The 26,898-nt window shown below is 46.5% G+C and overlaps 1 protein-coding gene and 3 non-coding genes across 4 annotated transcripts; 1 reads left to right on the top strand and 3 right to left on the bottom strand.

Annotated features, from left to right (window-relative positions):
• Positions 1-605: 605 nt before the first annotated feature.
• trnag-ccc (transfer RNA glycine (anticodon CCC)) lies at positions 606-676 on the bottom strand. Its single transcript has one exon. It is a non-coding gene; the product is annotated as a tRNA-Gly (tRNA).
• A 7,675-nt stretch (positions 677-8,351) lies between these two features.
• trnav-aac (transfer RNA valine (anticodon AAC)) lies at positions 8,352-8,424 on the bottom strand. Its single transcript has one exon. It is a non-coding gene; the product is annotated as a tRNA-Val (tRNA).
• A 6,407-nt stretch (positions 8,425-14,831) lies between these two features.
• Positions 14,832-18,401, top strand: LOC137318773 (zona pellucida sperm-binding protein 4-like). Its single transcript, XM_067981424.1, has 9 exons — positions 14,832-15,065; positions 15,657-15,835; positions 15,905-16,002; positions 16,078-16,211; positions 16,293-16,482; positions 16,680-16,827; positions 16,966-17,038; positions 17,808-17,921; positions 17,996-18,401. The coding sequence occupies exons 1-9, from the start codon at positions 14,843-14,845 to the stop codon at positions 18,142-18,144; spliced, it is 1,308 nt and encodes a 435-aa protein (XP_067837525.1). The 5' UTR covers positions 14,832-14,842; the 3' UTR covers positions 18,145-18,401.
• Positions 18,402-26,570: 8,169 nt separating this feature from the next.
• On the bottom strand, positions 26,571-26,644 carry trnan-guu (transfer RNA asparagine (anticodon GUU)). The gene has a single exon. It is a non-coding gene; the product is annotated as a tRNA-Asn (tRNA).
• Positions 26,645-26,898: the final 254 nt, after the last annotated feature.

Genomic DNA, 26,898 nt, shown 5'->3' with positions numbered 1-26,898 from the left:
GCTACAGCTAATCAAAGCTCTGGTTTGACAACACCTGGAGTACTGTGTTCAGTTCTGGGCACCGCACCTGAGGAAGGATATATTGACTGTGGAGGGAGTGCAGTGTAGATTTACTACAAGGATACCTGGACTCCAAGGGTTAAATTCCAACGAGAGATTACACAAACTAGGGTTGTTTACCCTGGAATTTGGTACGTTAAGGGCTGATTTTATCGAAGTTTTCAAGATATTAAGGGGAATTGTTGTGGTAGTTCGAAAGAAACTATTTCTGCTCGTTGGGTGCCTGGGACGAGGGGACATCGCTTCAACATTACAGTCAGCAATTTCAGGAATGAAGTTGGGAAACACTTCCACAAGCAAAGGGAGGTAGAAGTTTGGAACTCTCTTTCGCAAACAGCAGTTGATGCGAGCTTAATAGTTAATTTTAAACCTGAGATTGATAGGTTTTTTTGAACCAAAGGAATTGAGGGATGTTGCTCAGGCGGTTTTCTGGAGGTCGGTCACAGAACAGCCATAATCTCATTGAATTGCGGAACAGTCTCGAGGTGCAAAATGGCCGACTCCAGTTCCCAAGTTGCTCATTGGTGCAGAATGCAAAACGATTCTGCATTGGCCGGGAATCGAACCCGAGTCCCTCGCTTGGGAGGCGAGAATTCTACCACTGAACCACCAATGCTGGTACATCTGCTATCTGCAAATGTCCACTTAGGTCTCTTCGCTCTCATAGTGAATGAAAGCAGCAATTTGAGTAAAGTTCACTGATGGTCGAGTGTGCGTTGTGACGATATCGAGACAGTCGACAATATTCAGCGCAGTTGATTCTGCAAATTGTTGCTTGATATTACAAGTCGTACATTCAAAACGATTTTGATAAAGACACTCTAATATTGTTGATTTGAAATAATTGGTGTAGAACCTGATATTGCTCGACATGGTATTTGGTACAAGAAAGAGAGATTGGATGGACACAGCGTTCTGAAAGGATGGCGGATCGGGTCGATGGGAGCGGAATTTTACTCCTGGCTGAACATCTCCGTTGCCTTTGGGTCTGATTTTTGCTCAGGGAGTTTCATTGGTTCAAACCGGATGAGCCCCGTTGTGTCCCCATTTTTAATCAAAAATCACCAATTGGTTTCTCACATCTTTTCAGCGGTGCAGAAGGCAGGCTTGACTTATCTCCAGCAGAGCATGTTTGAACACCAGAGGACAGAATGCAAAGGGTTTGTCCACTTAACACACGTAGACGAAATTAAGATAATCTTTCAAGAAGTTTTACAGATTGAAGCCGGCACGTGAATTTATCACAATTCAGGCGATCTTATGTGCGCAGAATGAAAAGGTAAAGAATGCTGCATTGGCCTGGAACCAAACCCCTGGCTTCCCACCGGCAGACGAGGGTTCCACCACTGAACCGCTAATGCACACACAGCTGCAGGTTTCACGTGTAGCGTTGGATGTATGTCTTGAATATGCAGTCTGCAAAGCTCCTGTGCAGCCTGCTTTTACAGCCGCGGGGTACCTGTTGGTTAACGAGCGAATAAGATAAGGCATAGACTTTGAAATTCACTGGGCTTTCGAAACCAACTGACAATCATGGTGCAAAATGCTCAAATAAATAAGAGCTGTAATTACCAGGCAGTGCTTCTCTCAGAGATAAAGAGATAATCCAGCCAAATGTTTACCTATAAGATTTCACGATATGGGATTTAATTTAAGTTGCACCTTAAATTCAGTTTGATCACCGAATGTGGAGATTTATACTATTATTTTCTTTGCGTGCTTCTCTCCATCTCTGTCTGCATTTCTTCTCTCTCTGTGTTTTCCCCTAATGGACTTATCAGGCTTCCTTGAACGGCCAGGTCTGGATAGGATATGGCTGTCGGATCTTCAGTCAAATGTTGTATTTCGATGGGATGATCTTTGCGATTTTCCGTCTCTGTTTTCGGAAAATATAAACCCAGATGGGATTTCCCCTCCTCAGGTCCCGTCACCTGCGGGTAATGGGAATGAGCCTGATCTATCGTTCGGTCTTAATATCTGTATTCTCATTGCTTAAGAATAAGATAACGGGGTTACAGTTATTTTCAGGTCACATTTTAGAAATTAACACATGACAGATTTATTCGAAAACTAGAAGCACGTGGGGTTAAAGGACCAGTGGTAATGCGGGCACGTAATTGGCTGAGGGATAGGAGACAGAGAGTCGTGGTGAACGAATGTTTTTCTGACTGGAGGGAAACATGCAGTGGGATCCCTCAGGGGTCGGTATTAGGACTATTGCTTTTCTAGTTACGTATAAATGACTTGGATGTGGCAATAGGGAGTACAATTTCGAAGTTTGCGGATGTTACAAAACTTGACAAAGTAGTAAATAGTGAGGAAGATAGCAGCAGACTTCAGGAGGACATGGACAGAATGGTGAAATGGGCAGTCACGTGACACATTTAATGCAGATCAGTGTGAAGTGATGCACTTTTGGAAGACGAACATGGAGAGGCAGTATAATCTAAATGGAACAATTTATGGGGGTGGGGGGTGGGGGGGTGGGGGGTGGGGGGGGGGGGGGTGGGGTGGGATGCAAGAACAGAGGGACCTGGGCGTGCATGTTTTGAAATCAGGGCAAGTTGATAAGGCGCTTTACAAAGCATAAAGGATACTTTGCTTTGCAAATAGGGGCATTGAATACAAAAAAAAGGAAGTCATACTAATCCTTACAAATTTGTGTTTAGGCCTCAGCTGGAGTATATTGTACGGTTCTGGGCACCACACTTTAGGATGAAAAGGCATTGAAGAGGATTCAGAGCAGGTTGGCCTGGATGATACCAGGGATGAGGGACTTCAGTTATTTGGAGAGATTGGAGAAGCTGGGATTATTCTCCTTACAGCAGAGATGGTTAACGGGAGACCTAATAGAGATATTCAAAATAATGAGGGGTTTTGAAAGTACAAGTAGGGAGAAACTGTTTCCTCTGGCAAGTGGGTCGGTAACCAATGGTCATAGATTTAAAATAATTGGGAAAAGAACTAGAGCGGAATTGAGGAGAATTTTTTCACACGGAGGGTTTGTTAAGATCAGGAACTCACTTCCTGAAAGGGTGGTGGAAGCAGATTCCACAGGATCATTCAAAAGGCAATTGGACATGTACATGACGAGAACTAATTTGCAGGGAAAAATCTGGGATGTGGGTCTAATTGGACAGTTCTTCGAAAGATCCAGCACAGGTACCACGGCGGAATGGCCTCCTTCTGTGCTGTAAGATTCTGTGATTCTATGATTACCTCCTGAATCATTACAATTGATGCTATTCAGTGTTGAGGAACCAAGAAATTTATTAACGTGATATTCGTCATCTCCATTCCCTTACCAATATCGCAGATTATAATGTCCAGGCGGGGGTGGGACTGAATGGGGGATAGAGTGCGGAGATTGGAATGGAAGCCCAGCAGAATGAACTTGGTCTCATCAGTTTTGTTAATTTTCCTACCAGTTGCCCGAAGCAGGCGGTGAATCTTCTTCTCGAGAGAGGATCGTCATTTCAGTTCAGAAGGAAAAAGGTATCAAGAAAATCGGGTGACACAGGCACGGAATGATCCGGGACTTACAGCACATCCCTTTTAAACAGACACAAACACGGAATAAACTGGGACTTACGGCACATCCCTTTTAAACAGACACAGACACGGAATGATCCGGGATATAAATCACAATTGTGGTCGATTAGTTTCTCTTCCGCTGATCATAAGATCAACTCTTTTTACCAGGACACCGCTGTCCGTTTGATACGTCGCGATCTCCCAATCTCTGCACCTTCGTGGAAGGAACTGTTGCTGATTGCAGCAAACAACCCAAAAAGTTCGGTCTGCCGTTTCGGGAAGCACGGGACTCACAACCACACCTTCTAGATGGAGTGAATGAGAAAAACAAGACTTGAACACAATAACGACGAGTATGGATTCGAACCCACGCGTGCAAAACACAATAGATTAATAATCCGTTGCCTTAACCTCTCGGCCACCGCATCACAAGAGTAGCACTCCGAAAGTCCTTTTATTCAAAATTAAAATACTGGCTAAGTTGCCAATCTGAAATAATAACAGTCGATGCTGGAAATCGTCAGCAGGTCAGACAGAATCTTTGGATACAGAAACAGAGTTAATGTTTCAGTTCGATGATCTTTCGTCTGAGCAGAGTCAGAATAAAAGCGCTTTCATTTTCTTTTTTTGAATGCAACGCCCTGGACTCTGAGGACAAGAAAGTCTGACCATACAATGTGACCTGCCCATGCACCCAAATCGAGAATGTTGAAAATACCCAGTCAGCAGAAAACTTCGGTTGAAGAACAGATTTTGTCACTGCATGCAGCATGCTGGAAGGACCAAAGACTAATGGTGAGAATGGGGAATTGCCAGGATGCCAAGCATTAGGATTCACTCGATATTTTGTCAGAGAGGCCGTTGATGAATTTCAGATGGAAAAGCAACATATTGAAATCCAGTCGGTGTGTGAAAGAAATCGAGTGCTGATGGAAGGGGCTGGGAGTTCAGCAGTGTGGGGCCGTGTGCCGAACCACAGCAGTTAAATCCGATTCTCAATGAGTGAACCCATCCAAAAGATCTGTTTGTTTGGTTGAGGTTTTTTCTTATTCGTTCATGGGATGTGACCGTCGCTGGCGAGGCCGGCATTTATTGCCTATCGCTAATTGCCCTTGAGAAGGTGGTGGTGAGCCGTCTTGTTGAACCGCTGCAGTCCGTGTGGTGAAGGTTCTCCCATAGTGCTGTTCGGTCGTGAGTTCAAGGATTTTGACCCAGTGACGATGAAGGAACGGCGATATAATGTCGATGAAAACATAAATGACAAAGGGAGATTGATAGATTAGGTGAATGGGCAAAATTGTGGCAAATGGAATTCAATGCAGACAAATGTGAGGTCATCCACTTTGGATCAAAAAAGGATAGAACAGGGTACTTTCAAAATGGGAAAATGTTAAAAACAGTGGATGTCCAAAGGGACTTAGGGGTTCAGTTTCATAGTTCATTGAAGTGTCATGAACAGGTGCAGAAAATAGTCAATAAGGCTAATGGAATGCTAGCCTTTATATCGAGAGGACTAGAGTACAAGGGGGCAGAAGCTATGCTGCAGCTATACAAAACCCTGGTTAGACCGCACCTGGAGTACAGTGAGCAGTTCTGGGCACCGCACCTTCGGAAGGACATATTGGCTTTGGAGGGAGTGCAGCGTAGGTTTACTAGAATGATACCCGGACTTCAAGGGTTAAGTTACGAGGAGAGATTACACAAATTGGGGTTGCATTCTCTTGAGTTTCGAAGGATAAGGGGTGATCTGATCGAAGTTTATAAGATATTAAGGGGAACGGATAGGGTGGAGAGAGAGAAATTATTTCCGCTGGTTTGGGATTCTAGGAGTAGGGGGCGCAGTCTAAAAATTAGAGCCAGACCTTTCATGAGCGAGATTAGAAAACATTTCTACACACAAAGGGCGGTAGAAGTTTGGCACTCTCTTCCGCAAACGGCAATTGATACGAGCTCAATTGCTAAATTTAAATGAGCGATCGATAGCTTTTTAGCAACCAAAGGTATTAAGGGATATGGGCCAAAGGCAGGTATATGGAGCTAGATCACAGATCAGCCATGATCTTATCAAATGGCGGAGCAGACACGAGGGGCTGAATGGCCTACTCCTGTTCCTTTGTCCTATGTTCCTATATTTCCAAGTCGGGATGGTGTGTGACTTGGAGGGGAATGTGCCGGTGGTATTGTTCCCATGTGCCTGCTGCCCTTGTCCTGCGAGCTGGTAGAGTTCGTGGGTTTGGGAGGTGCTGTCGAAGAAGCCTTGGCGAGTTGCTGCAGTGCATCCTGTGGATGGGACACACTGCAGCCACTGTGCGCCGGTGGTGAAGGGAGTGAATGTTTAGGGTGGTGGATGGAGTGCCAATCAAGCGGGCTGCTTTGTTCTGGATGGTGTCGAGCACTCATCCAGGCAAGTGGAGAGTGTTCCATCACACTTCTCACTAGCGCCTTTTCGATGGTGGAAAGGCTTAGGGGAGTCAGGAGGTGAGTCACTCGCTGCAGAATATCCAGCGTCTGACCTGCTCTTGTAGCCACAGGATTTATGTGGCTGGTCCAGTTAAGTTTCTGGTCAATTGTGACCCCAAGGATGTTGATGGTTGGGGATTCGGCGATGGTAATGCCGTTGAATGTCAAGGGGACATGGTTAGATTCTCTCTTGTTGGAGACAGCCATTGCCTGGCATTTGTCTGGCGCGAATGTTACATGCCACTTATCAGCCCAAGCCTGGATGTTGTCCAGGTCTTGCTGCATGCGGGCACGGACTGCTTCTTCATCTGAGGGGTTGTGAATGGAACTGAACACTGTGTAATCATCAGCAAACATCCCCATTTATGGCCTGAGGATGGAGGGAAGGTCATTGATGAAGCAGCTGAAGACCATTGGGCCTAGGACACTGCGCTGTACTGTACACTACTTTTTAAAATATTACAGATAAGCAGAGCACTTGAGCAGTCACAGCTGTGACTTTGACTTTTCTCCCTCTCCTCTAGATCTCCCCCGCAACTGCCACTAACCAACCGCAATCTTCTGTCACACTTCTCCACGAGAAATTTCCGTGCCTCAGTTTTCAGATGAAATAACGTCCATCTCTTCAGTCACGGACAGCCCAGAGAGAGTTTCTGAGTTTCAGGTCCCACTTTGCCTCAATCCTCCTTGAGGTACCATGCAAAAATGTCCTTCAGTTAATAATAATACAAATAAAAGTTCTTATCTTTTGGGGTTTTGTTTAGATTCCACGGCTTTTAAAGATCACTGCGGATATTTGACGAAGCGCCTCTTGATTGGCGGCTTCTCATTGACAAAGATCCAGAAGCGATCATTGAGAGGCTGAAAATCAAGCTGTTTGATAAAAGCACTGATACTTCGGTATTTATGTAAGCAGTATGGGTTCTGGAAGTGCTCAGGTTGTGAGTTCAAGTTTCACCTTCAACAATCAAACCTTTCAATCCGGGCATTTTGACCGGAGTTCAAAGTACAACTGGTATGTTCCATGATGCATCTACTTCTTAGTGTTCTCATGTGGGCACTTGTGTTCCTCTGGCCTACCGTCTTGCTTGAGCAGATGCGAGTTTCGTTGTTTTCGAGGGAGAGGGGGATCTCTGCGTCAGCTGTCATGGCAAAGGGGCCGGGATGAGATCTTTAAATCGAAGGAACCAAACATACGATTATTCTTTTCGTTAAGCGGATATTCATCGGTTGCAAATTTCGTGTGGGGAAAATTTGGAAGGGAAATCTGCTGCCTGGTTTCACTGTGTAACGGATGAAATTATTCAGCTTACAGATGTTAATACGCTGAAAGGTCGAGAGGCCTTTTCCAGCTCCCGTGTGGGACAAGTTCAGCTTTTGGGCCACTGGGTAAAGTGTTATTTTAATTCGTGCCAACGAATGACAAGACATTTGGCACAAACAAGAAGGATTTTAAACTCACGAGTTCGCTGTCCATGTTTCTTAAATCATGTTCAATAAAATCAAGGATTCCCCTCAACACGTGACTGAGAATTTTATAATAGGGACCCTCACCCCCGTTCGACGTCTTCGAGGGATGATTCAGAGTCCTCTTATGAATATTTAAGATGGGAACTTAACGACGAGCGAGCCTGGGTAGCTCAGTCGTTAAAGCATTAAACTTTTAAAGCGGGTAGTGATATCAGAGTCCAGTGTTCAAGCGATAAATTTAGAAACAGCTGGTAAGTTCTGCCTTTGTTGCGGAGCAACAGCTCCGGGACAGACGATGCCTGCGATGTGTTGTCAAAGCTTCGGTGGTGTCTTGTTTCCCAGGGATGGGCAGTAATGCGCTGTCTGTAGCGGGAATTGCAGCTTCCCGCCAGCAACGTGTGATTGGAGAGAGCGGGGCCGAAAGAGGTGCTTAATGTTGTTTCTGTCGTGGCCTCAATCAATCCGGGAGCTGGGGAACATCAAACATCGAAAAACTGATGTTTGTTGCCGCGGCCGCAATGCTGTCTTTAACTGTGGTTATTAACCGAAGCTGCACTTCAGGAGCCTTTAATGATCTCTCACAAATCAGCTGAAATTATTCGCAATGTGCAGCTTTGAGAGGGGCTTTCTGCACCGTCAGTGCAGGAAACGTGAGTGAGTGTTAAACACTATCTGTATATGTGTAGTGTTTGAGTTTGGATTGAACTATACAGAGAATTGAAAATATACCTGTTCTGTGAGGTGTGGTATTTTATTCGCATTTAACCACAGACTGAATTATTGCTTTTTTCACACTTATTGAATTTTCGTGGGTCACGTTTTCAAAATGTTTCTGCCCGGTTTCGAACCGGGGACTTTTCGCGTGTTAAGCGAACGTGATAACCACTACACGACAGAAATGCTGTTGCACACGATCGTATAGGAAGCCCTCAGAAGATAGCTGCCGTCTGCAAATGCTCACAGTGTGGGAGACGGGTCCCTTTCCCGTTCAGGGGATTAACTTCTACAAAATAGTTCACTGTATTAATTTCGCAATACTCATTAAACTCTGAAAAAAGACGAATAGTTGTTCAAATCGCCATTAATCAACTAATAACTTTTTGTTTCAGGCTGACGGAAATCCTAACTTTTTTTTTCATGTATTCATTCACCAGGCAGAATATGGAAAGTTCAGAGGGGATGTGAAAGAGGAAATAAGAGGGTCAAAGAGAGAGTATAAGAATAGACTGGAGGCCAATATAAAAGGGAATCCAAAAGTCATCCACAGGCATGTAAACATTAATCGGGCCGTAAGAGCCCTACTCTGATTAATGACCATAAAGGAGATCTACTCATGGAGGCAGAGTGGGTGGCTCAGGGACTAAATGAATACTTTGCATTTGTCTTTACCAAAGATGAAGATGCTGCCAGAGTTACAGTATAGGAAGATATAGTTGAGATACCAGATGGGCGAAACATTGATTAAATAAGAGGTACTTGAAAGGCTATCTGCACTTAAAGTAGATATGTCACCCGATCCGGATGGGATGCATCTTAGGTTGCTGATATAAGTAAGAGGGGAAATTGCAGAGGTACTGGCCATAATCATCCAAATATCCAAATATACGGCAGTGGTGCAGAGGAGCGGAGAATTGCAAATGTTACACCCTTGTTCAAGAAAGAGTGCAAGGGTGAACCCAGCAACAAGAGGCCAGTCAGGTAACATCAGTGTTGGAGAAACTTTTAGAAACCATAATCCGGGACAGAATTCACAATCACTTGGACGAGTGTGGATTGATTAGGGAAAGCCGGCACGGATTAGTTAAAGGCAAAACGAGTTTAACTAAACTGATGGAATATTTTGATGAGACAACAGAGAGGGTAGATGAAGGCAATGCAGTTAATACGGTGTATATGGACTTTAAAAAGGCATTTAATAAAGTGCCCCACTGTAGGCTTATCAGTAAGATTGCGGCCCATGGATAAAGGGGGCAATAGAAACATGGATACAGAATTGGCTAAGGGACAGGAAACAGAAAGTAGTGGTGAGCGGTTGTTTTGTGGACTGGAGGGAGGTGTACAGTGTTGTTCCCCAGGGGTTAGTGATGGGACCACTGCTTTTCTTGATATATATTAATGACTTGGACTTGGGTGTACTGGGCACAACTTCAAAATTTGCAGATGACACAAAATTTGGAATGGCGGTAAACACTGTGAAGGATAGTGATACACCTCAAGAGGCGATAGACAGACTGGCTGCATGGCGGACACATGGCAGATGAAATTTAACGCAGAAACATGCATAGTGATACGTTTCGGTAGGAAGAACGAGGAGAGGCAATATAAACTAGAGGGCACAAATCCAAAAGGGGCACAGGTTCAGAGAGTTCTGGGGGTTTATGTGCACAAATCTTTGAAGGTGGCAGAGCAGGTTGAGAAAGCCGTTAAAAATCATACGGGATCCTGGGCTTTATAAATGGAGGCATAGAGTAAAAAAGCATGGACGTTATGATGAACCTTTATCAAACAATGATTCGGCCACAACTGGAGTATTGTGTCCAGTTCTGTGCACCGCACTTTAGGAAAAATGTGAAGGCCTTCGAGAGGGTGCAGAAGAGATTTACAGGAATGATTCCAGGGATGAGGGACTCTAGTTACTTGGATAGACTGGAGAAGTTGCGTTGTTCTCCTTGGAACAGAGACGGTTGCGAGGAGAATTAATCAAGGTATTCAAAATGATGATGGGTCTAGACAGAATAGATGGAGAGAAACTGATCTCATTGGCAGATGGGTCAAGAAACAGAGGACATAGATTTCAGGTGACTGGCAAAAGAACCAAAGATGAAATGAGGAAAAATTTCTTTACACAGCGAATGGCTAGGACCTGGAATGCACTGCCCGAGGGGGTGGTGGAGGCAGATTCAATCATGGCCTTCAAAAGGGAACTGGATAATTACTTGAAAGGAAAAGAATTGCACGGCTACGGGGAAAGGGTGGGGGAGTGGGACGAGCTGGATTGCTGTTATTTTGAGCCGAATGGCCTCCTTCCGTGCTGCAACCTTTCTCCGAAATCTATGATTTCATGGGATTTGACCGTCGCTGGCAATGCCAGCATTTATTGTGTATCCCTAATTGGCCTTGAGAAGGTGGCGGTGAGCCGTCTTCATGAACCGCTGAAGTCCGTGTCGTGAAGGTTCTCCCACAGTGCAGTTAGGCAGGTAGTTCTAGGATTTTGATCCAGCGCCAAGTGAGCATGATGTGTGACTTGGAGGGGAACGTGCAGGTGGTGTTGTTCCCATGCGCCTGCTGCTCTTGTCCTTCCAGCTGGTAGAGGTCGCGGGTTTGGGTGGTGCTGTCGAAGAAGCCTTGGCGAATTGCATTGCTACAGTGCATCTTGTAGATGGTACACACCGCAGCCACGGTGCGCTGGAGGGAGTGAATGTTAAAGATGGTGGATAGGGTGCCAATTAATCGGGCTGCTTTGTCCTGGATGGTGCCTAGCTTCTTGATTGTTGTTGAAGATGCATTCGTCCAGGCATGTGGAGGGTATTCCATCACACTCCTGACTTGTGCCTTGTAGATAGTAGAAAGAGTTTGGAGAGTCATGAGCTGAGTCACTCGCCGTAGAATGCCCAGCCTCTGACCTGCTATTGTAGCCACAGTATTTAAGTTTTTTTATATATATTCGTTCATGGGATGTGGGCGTCGCTGGCGAAGCCAGCATTTATTGCCCATCCCTAATCACCCTTGAGTGGTGGTGGTGAGCCTCTTTCTTGAACCGCTGCAGTCCGTGTGGTGAAGGTTCTCCCACAGTGCTGTTAGGCAGGGAGTTCCAGTATTTTCACCCAGCAGTGATGAAGGAACGGCGATATATTTCGAGGTCGGGATGTTATGTGACTTGGAGGGGAACGTGCAGGTGGTATTGTTCCCATGTGCCTGCTGCCATTGTCATTATTGGTGGAAAAGGTCGTAGGTTTGGGAGGTGCTGTCGAAGAAGCCTTGGCGAATTGCTGCAGTGCATCCCAAAGATTGTACACACTGCAGCCACTGTGGGTCGGTGGTGAAGGGAGTGAATGTTTAGGGTGGTGGATGGGTGCCAATCAAGCGGGCGGCTTTGTCCTGGATGGTGTCGAGCTTCTTGAGTGTTGTTGGAGCTCCACACATCCAGGCCAGTGGATAGTATTCCATCACACTCCTGACTTGTGCCTTGTATATGGGGAAAGGCTTTGGGGAGTCAGGAGGTGAGTCGCTCGCCGCAGAATACTCAGCCTCTGACCTGCTCTTCTAGCCGCACTATTTATATGGATGGTCCAGTTAAGTTTCTGATCAATGGTGAAACCAGGATGTTGATGATGGGGGATTCGGCGATGTTAATGCCGTTTAATGTCAAGGGGAGGTGGTTCGACTCTCACTTGTTGGAGATGGTCATTGCCTGGCACTTGTCTGGCGCCAATGTTACTTGGCACTTATCAGCCCAAGCCTGGATGTTGTCGAGGTCTTGCTGAATGCGGGCTTGGACTGCTTCATTATTTGAGGGATTGCGAATGGAACTGAACACTGTGCAATCATCAGCGAACGTCACCATTTCTGACCTTATGATGGAAGGAAGGTCATTGATGAAGCAGCTGAAGATGGTTGGGCCTAATGCACTGCCCTGAAGAACTCCTGCAACAATGTCTTGGGGGTAAGATGATTGGCCTCCAACAACCACTCCCATCTTCCTTTGTGCTAGGTATAAATCCAGCCACTCGAGAGTTTTCCCCTGATTCCCATTGTCTTCAATTTTACTAGGGTTCCTTGCTGCCACACTCGGTCAAATGCTGCCTTGATATCAAGGGTCTGTACCTCTCACCTCACCTCTGGAATTCAGCTCTTTTGTCCATGTTTGGACCAAGGCTGTAATGAGGTCTGGAGCTGAGTGGTCCTGGCGGAACCGAAACGAGCATCGGTGAGCAGTTTATTGGTGAGTAAGTGCCGCTTAATAGCATTGTCGACGACACCTTCCATCACTTTGCTGATGATCGAGAGTAGACTAATGGGGCGGTAATTGGCCGGATTGGATTTGTCCTGCTTTTTTGGACAGGACGTACCTGGGCGATTTTCCACATTGTCGGGTAGATGCCAGTGTTTTAGCTGTACTGGAACAGCTTGGCGAGAGGGGCCGCTAGTTCTGGAGCACAAGACTTCAGCACGACAGCCGGGATGTTGTCCGGGCCCATCGCCTTTGCTGTATCCAGTGCACTCCAGCCGTTCCTTGATATCACGTGGAGTGAATCGAGTTGGCTGAAGATTGGCTTCTGTGATTTTGGAGATATCGGAAGGAGGCCCAGATGTATCATCCACACGGCACTTCTGGCCGAAGATGGTTGCAAACGCTTCAGCCTTGTCTTTTGCACTCACGTGCTGGGCTCTGCCATTATTGAGGATGGGGAGGTTTACAGGGCCTACTCCTCCCATGACTTGTTTAATTATCCACCACCATTCACGACTGGATGTGGCAGGACTGCAGAGCTTTGATCTGATCCGTTGGTTGTGGAATCGCTTAGCTCTGTCTATAGCATGTTGCTTCCGCTGTTTAGCTTGCATGTAGTCCTGAGTTGTAGCTTCACCAGGTTGAAACCTCATTATTTGGACGCCTGGTGTGACTCCTGGCATGCTCTTCTACACTCCTCATTGAACCAGGGTTGATCCACTGGCTTGTTGGTAATGGTAGAGTGAGGGATGTGCCGATCCATGAGATTACAGATTGTGCTGCTGCTGATGGCCCACAGCAACTCATGGATGCCCAGTTTTGAGCTGCTGGATCTGTTCTGCATCTATCCCATTTCGCACAATGGTAGTGTCACACAACACGTTAAATGGTATCCTCAGTGCGAAGACGGGACTTCGTCACCATGAGGACTGTGCAGTGGTGTCATGGAACAGATGCATTTTCGACAGGTAGATTGGTGAGGACGAGGTCATGTAAGTTTTTCCCTCGTGTTCGTTCGCTCAACACCCAACGCAGGCCCACCCTCGCAGCTGTGTCCTTCAGGACTCGACCAGCTCGGTCAGTCGTGGACATTGAAGTCTCCCACCCAAAGTACAATCCGTGCCCCTGCTGCCCTCATTGCTTCCTCCAACTGGTGCTCAACATGGAGGATAACTGATATCATCAGCTGAGGGAGGACGGTAGCTGGTAATCAGCAGGAGGTTTCCTTGCCCATGTTTCTCCTTCTGCCATGAGTTTTGATGGGGTCCAGTTTCAATGTTGAGGACTCCCAGGGCCACTCCCTCCTGACTGTATATCACTGTACCGCCACCTCTGGTCGGATCTGTCCTGCCGGTGGGACAGGACATACCCAGGGATGGTGATGGAAGAATCTGGGACGTTGGCTGAAAAGCATGATTCTGTGAGCATGGCTGTGTCAGGCTCTTGCTTGACTCGTCTGTGGGACAGCTCCCCCAATTTTGGCACAAGTCTCCAGATGTTAGTGAGGAGGGCTTTGCAGGGTAGCTGGGCTTGTTTTGACCTTTGTCGTGTCCCGTGCCGAGTGGTCCGTCCGGTTTAATTCTTATTATGACTTTTTTTTCAGCGGGATTTATACAGCTGAGTTGCTTGCTGGGCCATTTCAGAGGGCAATTAAGAATCAACCACATTGCTGTGGGTCTGGAGTCACATGTCGGCCAGACCGGGTCAGGACGGCAGGTTTCCTTCTTTGAAGGATATTCGTGAAGCAGATGTGTTTTCACGACAATCCGGTAGTTTAATAGTAACCCATTACTGATACCAGTATTTTAATTCCAGATTTTATTTAATTAATTGAAATTAAATTCCTCAGCTGCCGTGGCGGGATTTGAACTTATGACTTGGAGATTATTCAGCCAGGCCTGCTGGATTACTATTTCAGTAACATAACCACTCTGCTACCGTACCGTATCTGGACAATAACATATTGATTTCACTCTGTTTATTAATTAGTATTAAAAGACCCGCATTCCCACCGGTCACACGGAGATGGGGCCTATTTTTAATAAACTATTATAGGTGACGTTGGGTCTAAAAAATAAAGGTGAGTAAAAAAGCAAAAAAAAAACAAATAATGCGATTTGGTTCCAGTTTGGTTGTGATGAAGAAATAAAGGTGACGTTGGACCCAGTCTCACCTTTATTCTGCCATTGAAAACAGGCCCATCCGTGTGAGCCGTGCGAATGCGGGATGATGTTCGGGAGCTCGTGGGCCACGGACTCTGCCTCAGGCTGATTGGGACATTCCGTTACTGCGGGTTAAACAGCGCTGCTATAAAAAGGGGGAGTCGGCTTTCTATTATCATTTACTTAGGAGAGTTCGCTTGTTATAATGGAGGGGTTGGGGATGCTCGGTTTGTTATTTGTTGTAATCTGTTCAGCTCAGCCGCCCTCTCTTCTTTTCCCCGCCGATAAATGTTGGTTATCTCCTGAAAACCGCAAAGACTGCGGATTTCCGGGAATTGAAGCCATTGAGTGTGTGCAGAGAGGCTGCTGCTTCGATGCGGGGAATCGGGATGCGCCGCCGTGTTTCTATTCACTGGACAATCTGCCAGGTGGGTGTATTCTTGGTCCGTCTATATTCTGGGCCAGGACTTTCCAGGGTCACCCGCAATCCAGCTGCTCTGCTTCCCTGGACGGTTTCATCTCTCTCCTTGTCCGACAACGCCAGTTGGAAATTCAAACGTTTCCAGTCCGGAGAGTGGAACTGGTGGTGGGATTGGGAGCTTCCAATCCCGCAGAGCAGATTTGATGGTGGGATTTGAGGGTGGGGGGGTGCTGTTCATCAGATACAGAAAGGGCAATAGTTAATCGCCCTTTGACCCAGTATCTGCAGTTCGAATCATTCTACTGTTGCTCCGTTTCTTGGGAGTCACACTGAGGAAGGGCAGAGTGAACGAGCTCCGGCCCCTGCTGTCACTGACCATTTGGATTTGATATTTGATTTCTATCGGAGATGCGGGCAATTTAAATCCAAGCAGCGCGGTGATGAGCTGTAGTTGGTCCACTGGTTTCCATTAGACAGATAATGGGACGGGACGGGATAGAAACTGAAACATGGATGGGGTTTGTCCCCCCCTCCCGGTAACGGTTCCCTTGACCCTCCCCGTGGGGCAACTAACCGCCTTTCATTGACTCTCTTGCAGTCTGCACCAAGGATGGGCGGGTCCTGATCGCGATCTCCAAGGATTTGACGCTGCCTCCTGTAAACCTAACAACCCTCCATCTGAAGGATGGAGACGGAGCTGAGTGCAGTCCAACCGTGGCCTCTGCAGACACTGTGCTCTTTCAGTTCGCAGTCACTGAATGTGGCGCTACTCAGCGGGTAGGTATTGCGGGCTGGGAGCCCCATCGATGGCTCAGTTCGGGACTGATGGTCTTCTGTCTCTTGTAGCTGGACGGGGTGAACATCCTGTATGAAACGGATGTGTTGGGTGAGTTTGAGATCTTGGATGGCGCTTTGGGATCGGTGACCCGGGACAGCCCTTTCAGGTGAGAATAGGAGCACATTCAGCGGGTGGAGACAGTGAGGAGCTGAATTCTGCAGCCGTGTCCGTTCTCTTGCAGGCTCCATGTCCAGTGCAATTACAAGGGAAGCCAGGAATCTGATCTGCAGGTGAAGCCCAGAGTTTACACCCTTTCTCCACCACTGCCTGCCACTGAGGCCGGGATCCTGCTTCTGGAGCTGAGAATAGCGAGAGGTAACGAGTGCTCGCTGATGGCTAGTGTCCAACATCAGGCTCTCTCCAAATAGTGCCCGCCCTTCATCTTTCTCTTTCCAGATGGTGGCTACCGGAGCTGGTATGTGGCCAGTGACTACCCGATCCTGAGTGTGCTCCGGGACCCCGTGTTTGTGGAGGTTCGTGTTCTGAACCGGAACGATCCGTCCCTTGTGCTGGTGCTCAATGACTGCTGGGCGACCCCCACCCCCGAGCCGTATTCGGGGATCCGATGGGACTTCCTGGTGGACAGGTGAGGGAGTGTGGGGATTGGGGAGGGTGCGACATGGGCGGATGTTAATACAGATCGTCACTGGAGTCCGAGTTAATGATGGCGGGGGGGGGGGGGGGGGTGCGGAGAGATAGTCCTTCGAAGTTGATATTTTGTTCCAGACGCTGGTGGAATAGGTTTGATGTAACCGTGTGACTCCCTCTCTGTCTCTGTTCCAGATGCCCCTTTGCTGGTGATAACTACAAAACCCGCCTAATCCCGGTAAACGCTGCTTCCCATTTGCTGTTCCCAACTCACCATAATCGTTTTGTAGTCCGCACGTTCGCTTTCTGGGACCGAGCTTCGGGCCGGGCTCTGACCGGGGAGGTGAGTTTCCTTCAGTGCTTCTTTCCCGGTCACTTGGTATCACTTGTTCCCTGGCTCTTAAGTGAGTCGGTTGACTAGAAGCATTAATCTGCTGACTGTAACCTGTGGGACTGACCATACCGCACTGTCCCTTTGCAGGTTTATTTCCACTGCAGTGCTGAGGTTTGCTACCCTTCCACCGGAGAGAACTGCACGGCTCCCTGCAGCCCCAGTAAGTAACTGTGATCTGACTAGAGACTCCACCCTGATGGGGAGGGGTGGGTGTGGGACATCTGGACATGGGGCTCCCACAGCAAGGGGCCGAACACTGGGCACAGGGTGAATGTCCCGAACCTGGCGGTTCTGGGAACTTGTCCAGTTCCATTCGGTGCAGGTTTCCATTCGAATAGCAATCTAGGGCAGCGGGTCAGTAATTGTGAAGGATGCTCTGATCCTTGAGCTGGGATGAATGAGGTATTTTTGGTTCCTTGCTACTTGCCCGGATGCTGAGCTGCCCTCCTTGCCGACCCCTGAGGAGCAGAATCCTCCCATTTTTGGCATGGGTGTGTTCCACATCCGGTTCGGAATAGTCCACCCTTGGCCTTGGAGAACATTAAACCAGCATCTAACTATCATCATTCTGACACTGGGAATTCAGGGTGGAACCGAACCGTTGTCCCGGGGCCGGACACCTGGCCAATCGTGAGTGTCTCAAAACTGCGGGTCAAAGTAGTGCATCGAACAGTGTCTCCTTCACCAGGAGACCAGACTGGCCATTGTGGCAGCAGCAATTGCGAACTCTGCTCAGTTTGCACGTCCTTCTGAGAATCCGTTTGGTGAGAACCGGATGGAATTATAGCCGGAACTGTAATCTCCAAACTCTGTCCGGTACCCAGGGCCCTGACGTGTTTTGCATGAGGCCATCTGATTCAGGATTTCCAGACAGCTGAAGATTTAATCATTCACCATGAACTCTTGTCTCTTTCTGTCCTTCGCCCCAGAGAGGCGAAGAAGTGCCGATGACCAGTCTGGGGTATTGGTGACCGCTGATGGACCCATCCTTTTCCTGGAAGGTGAGGCGAGATTGGCTGCTCTGATCCACCAGGACGAGAAAGGTAAAGCAGGGAGCTCCACATGTGTCTCGTGATGGAGTAACTGGTGCCCATCTAACCCTGGCTTCTCTCCACAGATACTGCTGTTGATTCCCCCTTCCGTGTTCCTGGATTCGCGGTTGGGGTAGCGCTGCTCTCCGTGGCCCTGTTGGTCGGGACTGTTGCTATATGGAAAATGGAGCAGGGCCGCAGGGTGGGCTCCGAGTGCAGCTCCATGGAACTGTAGATGTCTGTTGGATAATAAAATCCTGTTATAGATGATTGCTGGTCTCGTGTTATCTTCCAAATGCTCGCTGGGTTGTACTCTTTGCAGTGAGTTAACTTGGTGTCTGGTTTGAGAATTGTTTTTGCTGCAGCCAACAATTGCAACCTTCCCCAATTCGGAATGAGATCCGGGTCAAAGCTATGGTGGGTTTGTCGTAAAATGGTGCCGGGAAGGAATTACTCCTTCCCTTGTCTCTAACTCTGCTCCTGTGGGTTGGTTCTGGGCCCATATCTCTGGAATTGCCACTTCCCTGAGGGCATCGATTGACCAGTTTGCCAAGCCGGGAGAATGTTCGGCTCTCTCCTTGCACGACCACTGGCTGCTGGTCTCTCTCCGGCTACAGGAGCAGGAGAATAGACGAGATGATTGCGTGGCTACAGGGATGGTGTAGGAGGGAGGGATTTAAATTCGTGAGACTTTGGGACCGGTTCTGCGGAAGATGGGACGGGTAACACCGGACCGGACCGATGTCCTCATGGGGGCTGTTTGCTGGTGCTTTTGGGGCAGGTTCAAACTAGAATGGCAGGGGGATGGGAACCAGAGCAGGAAGACGGAGGAGAGGGAAACAATGATAGAAACGAAACAGAACGGGAAGAAGCAACAGTGGCAGGCAGAGAAAACATACTGATAAACAAATGGGTCCATAGTGCAAAATAATAAGATGACTAGCAATCTTGAACAGTCTAAAGGTGTTAATGTGCGGATCATTTGCAATAAGGTTGATGAATTTACAGCGCAGATAGGTATTAACGGGTATGATATAGTTGCGATTATGGAGACATTGCTGCATGGTGACTAAGTATGTGAACTGAACATCCAGGTGTATTCAATATTTAGGAAGGACAGGCAAAAATGGAAAGGAGGTGGGGTAGCGTTGTTAGTAAAGGAGGAAATCAATGCAATAGTGAGTAAGGATATTGGCTCGGAAAATCACGATTTGGAATCTATGGATGGAGTTAACACCAAGGGGCAGAAAACGTTGTTAGGAGTTGTCTATTGGCCCCAAACAGTAGTGGAGATGTAGTGGAGGGCATTAAACAGGAAATTAGAGAAACAGGCAAGAAAGGTAAACCATAATCAGACTTAAATTTACATACAGCTTGGTCAAACCAAATTAGCAATAATACAGTGGGGGAGGAATTCCTGGAGTCTAGAAATAAATTATGTACACTCATACATTGAGGAACCAACTAGCGAACAGGCGATCTGAGATTGGGTATTGTGCGATGAGAAAGGATTGATTCACAATCTTGTGCGGGCTCCCTGAGGGAAGAGCGTCCGTTACATGATAGAATTCATCATTAAGATGGAGAGTGAAGTCGTTAAATCCGAAACTAGGGTGCTGAATCCAAATGAAGGAAATTACGAAAGTGAGTTGGCTCGGATAGATTGGAGAACTTGACAAAAAGGGATGACGGTGGATAGGCAATGGCTACTATATAAAGAACATGTGGAGAAATTACAACAATTATTAATTCCTGTCTGACACAAAAATAAAACAGGAAAGGTGGCTCAACCGTGGCTTATAAAAGAAATTAGCCATTAGTTCCAAAGAGGAGACATGTAAAATTGCCAGAAAAAGCTGCAGGCCTGAGGATTGGGAGCAGTTTAGAATTCAGCAAAGGTGGACTCAGAGGGGGAAAAGTAGAGTATGAGTAATCTGGACGGCAACACACAAACTGACTGTAAAAGTTTCTATAAATGTCAAGAGAAAAAGATTAGTGAAGACAAATGTAGGTCCCTTACAGTCAAATGCGGAACAAAGAAATGGGAGAACAACTAAACACATACTTTGGTTCTGTCTTCAAAGGAGGACACAAACAACCTTCCAGAAATGATAGGGGAGTAAGGGTCTACTGAGGGAGAAACCGAAGGAAACCAGGATTAGTTTTAAAGAAAAAGTGCTCGGGAAATTAATGGGGCTAAAGGCTGACAAATCCCCCGGGCCTGATAATCGACATCCCAGAGTACTAAACGAAATGGCCCTGGAAATAATGCATGCATTGGTGATCATCTTCCAAAATTCTACAGACTCGAACAGTTCCTACAGATTGGAGGGTGGCAAATGTTACCCCACTATTGAAAAAACGAGGAAGAAAAAACATGCAATTACTGATCAGTTAGCTTAACATCAGTCGTGGGGAAAATGCTCGAGTCTATTTTAAAAGATGCGATAACAGAACGCTTGGAAGGCATTAACGGGATTGGACAAAGTCAGCATAGGTTTATGAAAGGGAAATTATGCTTAACAAATCTACTAGACTTTTTTGAGGAGGTAACTTGTAGAATAGATAGGGGTGAACCAGTGGATGTGGTGTACTTGGATTTTCAGAAGGCTTCTGATAAGGTCCCACACAAAAGGTTAGTGTGCAAATTTAAAGCACATCGGATAGGGGGAATATACTGGCATGGATTGAGAATTGGTTGACAGACAGGAAAGAGTAGGAATAAATGGGTCTTTTCCCGGGTGGCAGGCAGTGACTAGTGGGGTACCGCAGGGATCAGTGCTTGGGGTCCCAGCTATTCACAATATATATCAATGATTTGGATGAGGGAACGTAATGTAACATTTCCAAGTTAGCAGATGACACAAAGCTGGGGTGGAATGTGAGCTGTGAGGGGGACGCAGAGAGGGTCCAATGTGATTTCGACAAGTTGGGTGAGTGGGCAAGAACATGGCAGATGCAGTATAACGTGGATAAATGAGGTTATCCACTTTGGTTGTAAAAACAGAAATGCAGATTATTATCTGAATTGTGATAGATTGGGAAAATGGGGAGGTGCAACGAGACCTGGGTGTCCTTGTACACCAGTCGCTGAAAGCGAGCATTCAGATGCAGCAAGCAGTTAGGAAGACGAATGGTATGTTGGCGTTCATTGCAAGAGGATTTGAGTACAGGAGCAGGAATGTCTTACTGCAGTTGTACAGGGCCTTGGTGAGACCACATCTGGAGTATTGTGTGCAGTTTTGGTCTCCATATCTGAAGAAGGATGTCCTTGCTATGGAGGGAGTGCAACGAAGGTTTACCAGACTGATTCCTGGGATGGCAGGATGATGTATGACTCGGCCTATATTCACTGGAGTGCAGAAGAATGAGGGGTGATCTTATCGAAAGATATAAAATTCCATCAGCACTAGATGCAGGGAGGATGTTCCCGTTGGTTGGGGAGTCCAGAACCAGGGGTCACAGTCTCAGGATAGGGGGTATGTCATTTAGAACCGAGGTGAGGAGAAATTTCTTCACTGAGGTTGGTGAACCTGTGGAATTCTCTCCCACAGAAGACAGTGGAGGCCAAGTCATTAGACGTGTTCAAGAAGGAGATAGATATATTTCTTAATGCTCAAGGGATCTGGGGAAAAAGCGGGAACAGGGTACTGAGTTAGACATCAGCCATGATCATTTTGAATGGCGGAGCAGGCCAGATGGGCCGAATGATTTACTCTTGCTCTTATTTTCTATGTTTCTAAGAAATTGATAAAGATACAACAGTCTGAACCCCCAACAGAATATGACGTGTAGCATAGATATTAATGAGAGGAAGTGAGAAGAGTTCCCGTGAATTGGCTCCGTGGCTTAGTTGGTTAAAGAACTCTGGTCCTAGATTCAACTCCCCGTGGTGCTTTTGTGGAATTTATGATGTGTAGTGAATTTGACCCGCAAAAACATCGTGCGGTGTTTGTACTTTGTTCAGGGTCCAATACGGAACTTCTCAGAATATCTCTTCAAAATGCCCTTTTATTTTACAGACTGACCTCTCATCGAATGTGAGCGTAACATCTTAATGTCAGGACACGTTCTTGTTTCTGGGCTCGTTGAGGTCGGGTATAATTCTCGATTCGAGGTTCATATTCCGGAGAATCCCCAATTTAGCCTGAGAATTTTTATCTTGAGTTGCGGTTCAGACTTTGCAAAGAGGGAAAAGAAGTCCACAAATCACTCCGCCTCAATCTCAAACGCTTTCGGGAGAAGTTCAGTTCAAACAATCACCACCTTTCAAGGCACGTCAATGACCTACACTTTCATTGAACGAGCTTTGCTTGCAATTGCATTCGACCTTGAAACCGGTCTGGCCTTTCATCTCACTGAAGCAGAGTCTGGCCGCTTTGTATCTGTGAGCATGTCATTGACGAGGTTTGCTTGATATTGTTCTCTTTCAATTTTAAAAATTTTACCAAGCCTCGGAGAAGAAACCGAGAAACTGAGTAGGGAGAGGTTGGATAGACTGAGACTTTTTTCCCTGGAGAGTAGGAGGTTTAGGGGTGAACTGAAAGAAGTCTATAAAATAATGAGGGGCATCGATAAGGCAGATAGTCAAAATCTTTTCCCAAAGGCAGTGGAGTCTATAACGAGGGGGCATAGATTTCTGGTGAGAGGGGAGAGATACAAAAGGGTCCAGAGGGGCAATTTTTTCACTCAAAGGGTGGTAAGTGTCTGGAACGAGCTGCCAGAGGCAGTAGCAGAGGCGGGTACAATTTTGTCTTTTAAAAAGCATTTGGACAGTTACATGGGTAAGATGGTATAGAGGGATATGGGCCGAGTGCGGGCAATTGGGTCTAGCTTAGTTGTATAAACTGGGCGACATGGACATGTTGGGCCGAAGGGCCTGTTTCCATGTTGTAAACTTCTATGATTCTAATCGAATTGTCCCTGCAAGTGAAGAATTGAAGGGATTGGTGCAACAAGCAGATCTGGAAAATGCACAGGTGCGGTCGCTCAGGAATTTCAAATCCACCCTCTCGCCACTCAGCGATCATATTAACTGACCATTACACTGGCCCAGTGTCACCGCGCTGAATTCGAGTATTTCTCCGGCACGTTTCTCTTAACTTCACAGTTGCTGGTTTAAGATTGAAGACCGGCTCGTTGGATTTTCACTCCTGCAAGCTTCAACCAATCATCTTGGAGAAGTAAACTGACAGTAGACAACTGTTATATTGGTGGCTGCAATCTTAAAGTTCAGCTCAGTGAGTTATTGGTTTAGCAGGTGATCTCTTCGTCTTTTTCGGTGGTGCTATCACTTAGCGAGAAAGTTTGATGGTTCGAACCCTTATTTCATTGTCCCGAAGGATTCATCACCTCAAATTTCCAGGGTTTCAATGTGTGTTTGGTCTGCAAGAAAATGTATCGTGATCATAGCCGGCTGAGCAGGGCTGATATTCCACCATTTACCCTGTGGTCGGAGAGCAGGCACATGAATCATATAAAGGAATGGAAATCACAATTCAGAACCCATTTCTTTTATGCGGGTTTATTTTAAATCAGTTAAATCCTGCCTCAAATAGTCGACTCAGGACTGTCACACAAACAGGTTAAATCTTCATAGAATATTTACGACAGTCATTTTTAGACTGGACGCCGCACGGCCACTTTGCTGTCAGTGAAGAGAGACGGGAAAGACCAAAGTGCCGTTTGCCCCTCTCAGTGTGGCCCTGAAGGACTGTGTCCAGGCTGAAGTTCTGTTCCCACCGGATGATCCTCCCCCCAGATTGTACTTTCAAAGCTCCAGTCAGGTGATGCTAAGCACTCACATGGGAAAGACCAAAATCTACAACAAAGTGTTTAAAACAAAGCTGATTTATTTAACAGATATCCAGAATATTAAACTCCAGCCCAGTTATAGGGGTTATTAACATCAGCAGAAACAAACACCAAATATCAGAATGAACATGGTTCAGTCCTGGATATGATTAACAGCAGATGCCGACCCCTGCAGTCACTTGTGAACTCGCTGGTGTCTCAGCACGTGTGATAACTGAGCGAATCCCTTCACACACATGGAATCATAGAAAGTTACAGAACAGAAGGAAGCCATTCGGCCTATCGTGTCAATGCCGGCCGAAAAAGAGCTATCCAACTTAATCCCACTTTCCAACACTTGATCCATAGCCCTGTAGATTACGGCACATCCAAGTACTTTTTAAATGAGTTGAGGATTTCTGCCTCGACCACCGTTTCAAACAGTGAGTTCCAGACCCCTAACACCCTGTCCGCTTCTGTGTATCCTGTTACTTTTTCACTGCTGTCCGGAAGTCGATGAACAACTCCCACCAAAGTCTTGTATTCTATTCTGTTACTAATTTCTACGCAAAGCCTTTCTACTGCGTGCTCACCTTTACTGATACGTCTTCTTTCTAATGCTGTAATAGTATCCCTCCTCAATATCGCTACTCCACCGCCTTTTCCAATCGCCCTATCCTTTCTAAATGGCTTATAACTTGAAATATTTATCTGCCAATCATGCCCAGTTTGTGGTCAGGTCTCAGTGATGAGCACTACGTCATGCACTATAAGCTGAATTTACGCTTCCAATTCACTTCTTTTATTTCTTATGCTACGTACATTAGTGTATAGAACGTTTAATTGGGCATTGGAACTTGTCCTACCCTTATGCCCTGATGTTGTGTTTAACACACTTGGTAAATAAGGTTGGTGAGCTGCAGACACAAGTGGTAACATGGGATTATGTTATAGTGTCAATAATGGAGACCTGGCTCAAACATGCGGAGGAGTGGCCACTTAAATATTCCTGGCTACAACGTATTCAGGAAAGGCAGGGGAAAAAAGGAGGTGGGGGGGTGGCGGGGTGGTGGGGTGTAGAGGGGAGCAGGTACGATTGATCAAATATACTGTTACAGAGGTAGAAAGGGTCGCCATGCTGAAGGGTTCAAAGGCAGAATCTATTTGTTTAGAATTAAGGAATAATTGAGGAGCTATTGCGCTGGTGGATGCATTCTTTAGGCGACCAAATAGTGGGAAGGAGATAGAAGAGCAAATTGCAGAAAGATGCAATAATTTTAAAGTAGTGATAAAAGGGAACTTCATTTATCCGAATATAGACTGGGAAATGGCAGTGTAAAAGTCAAAGGGGGCGAGCAATTCCTGAAATGTGTCCAAGAGAACTTTCCTAATCCGTATGTTTTCAGCCCAACGAGGAAGGAAGCAGTGTTGGATTTATTGAGGGGAAAGAAGTGGGGCAAGTGGAGCATGATTCAGTGGGGGAGCATTTGAAGCAGGTTTAGTGTAGTGCTGGAAAATGCAAGGAAAAATCAAGTATGAAAATACTCAACTGGGAAGAGCGAATTTCAGTGAGTTGAAAAGGGATCGGGTCCAGGTGGATTGGAATCAATGATTGGCAGGGAAAAGAGTAAATGAGCAATGGGAGTCTTTGAGTGAGGAGATAGTTCGGGTACAGACTGGACACATTCTTACTCGGGGAAAGGTTGGGCATGCAAAACTCGAGCTCCCTGGATGACAACAGAGTATTTGAGTCAGCATTCTGAATACCAATGTCCGAACAGGTGTGCCCGCGGTTATCAACCACAACCTCGTCACCTCCACGCTGACAGATAAAAAGCGGCCACATTCTACTTCAGTGAGATGAAATCCGAGAGCGGTTTCAAAATCAATTGCGATTGCAAGTAGAATGCATTCAGAGGACGTGAGATTATTGAGACACCTCCAAACACCCTGCCAGTTTGAACAGCAGCTCAAGATCAAAAGTCGGGGGGTAAAAAAAATGAGGGCTCGTCCGGGATTTGAACCCGAGATCTCTCACATATTTCAAGCAACAAACCCGAAGCGAGAATCATACCCCAAGACCAACGAGCCCGCTTGGGGAAAAAAAAGCAACAAGCAGTAGTTTCTGAGTAACAGCGGCCACTTTCCCCAAATCTCCTTCAAAGTACCGGAAATAAAAATGTGTCCGTACATAAGTGAAGATTTATAAAGGCAATTTCTTCACTGTTGGGTTTTCTTTAGGGCTCCTGACGCTGATAAAGATGATTGGGGACAGTTGATGAGTTAATGGTTGTAAGGGTGCAGATACTCCGGTGCAACGGTGCAGATACTCCAGTGTGAGGGTGCAGATACTCCGGTGTGAGGGTGCAGAGACTCTGCTGCAAAGGTGCAGATGCTCGGATTCAAAGGTGCAGATACTCCGGGGTAAGGGGGCAAATACTCGAATTTAAGGATGCAGATACTCGGATGTGAGGATTTGTTGCCGCGACTGAAATGCGGCTTAGAACTGTTGTTATTATCCAAGGCAGCGCTGCAGGATCCTTTCATGATCTCTCACAAATCAACTGAAACCCATCGGAATGTGAATACAATTTTGCGTTTCAAAAATAAAAGGGAGTGACATTCATTGTGGAAACAGTCTGGTGTCTCTCACTGCAGAAATATCCATGTCAGAGTGAAGCGGCTCTCCTGCAACCTTCGGACCTTGTCTGTCAAGAAGAATTCAGATTTCCGCGAAGCCAATCACAGGTTAAATGGTGGAAGATCGGCCGTGCTCAGCTGGCCATCGAAACCGGACATTTGTTTTGCAGACAAAACAAACATCAGAAACCAGGAAATGCAAGACCATGAAGATAAAAGTGACCCGACCGTCCCTGGGTGGGCTCAAACCACCAACTTTTCGGTTAACAGCCGAACGCGCTAACCGATTGCGCCACAGAGACAGCATACGTGTTTTACTAAACTACTGATTCAACGAGCTAAAAATTCAGGTTGCAGCGATCAATATAACCTCTCTCGAGTGTCAGTTTACTTTTCCAAAATAAAGTGCGTGAAATTTGCACGAGTGAAAAACTGTGCTCCATTATTCCTGAACATTAAACTCAACTTGCCATTAAACACCTGTATGTTGGAAGACTCCGTCCCCTCGTGGTCGAGAGGATTGGTTTATCGAGCTGTGATTCGCCATTCTCCATTC

Source organism: Heptranchias perlo, unplaced genomic scaffold (assembly GCF_035084215.1).
Source record: "Heptranchias perlo isolate sHepPer1 unplaced genomic scaffold, sHepPer1.hap1 HAP1_SCAFFOLD_73, whole genome shotgun sequence".
Lineage (NCBI taxonomy): Eukaryota > Metazoa > Chordata > Chondrichthyes > Hexanchiformes > Hexanchidae > Heptranchias > Heptranchias perlo.
This window is presented reverse-complemented; position numbering and strand designations above follow the sequence as displayed.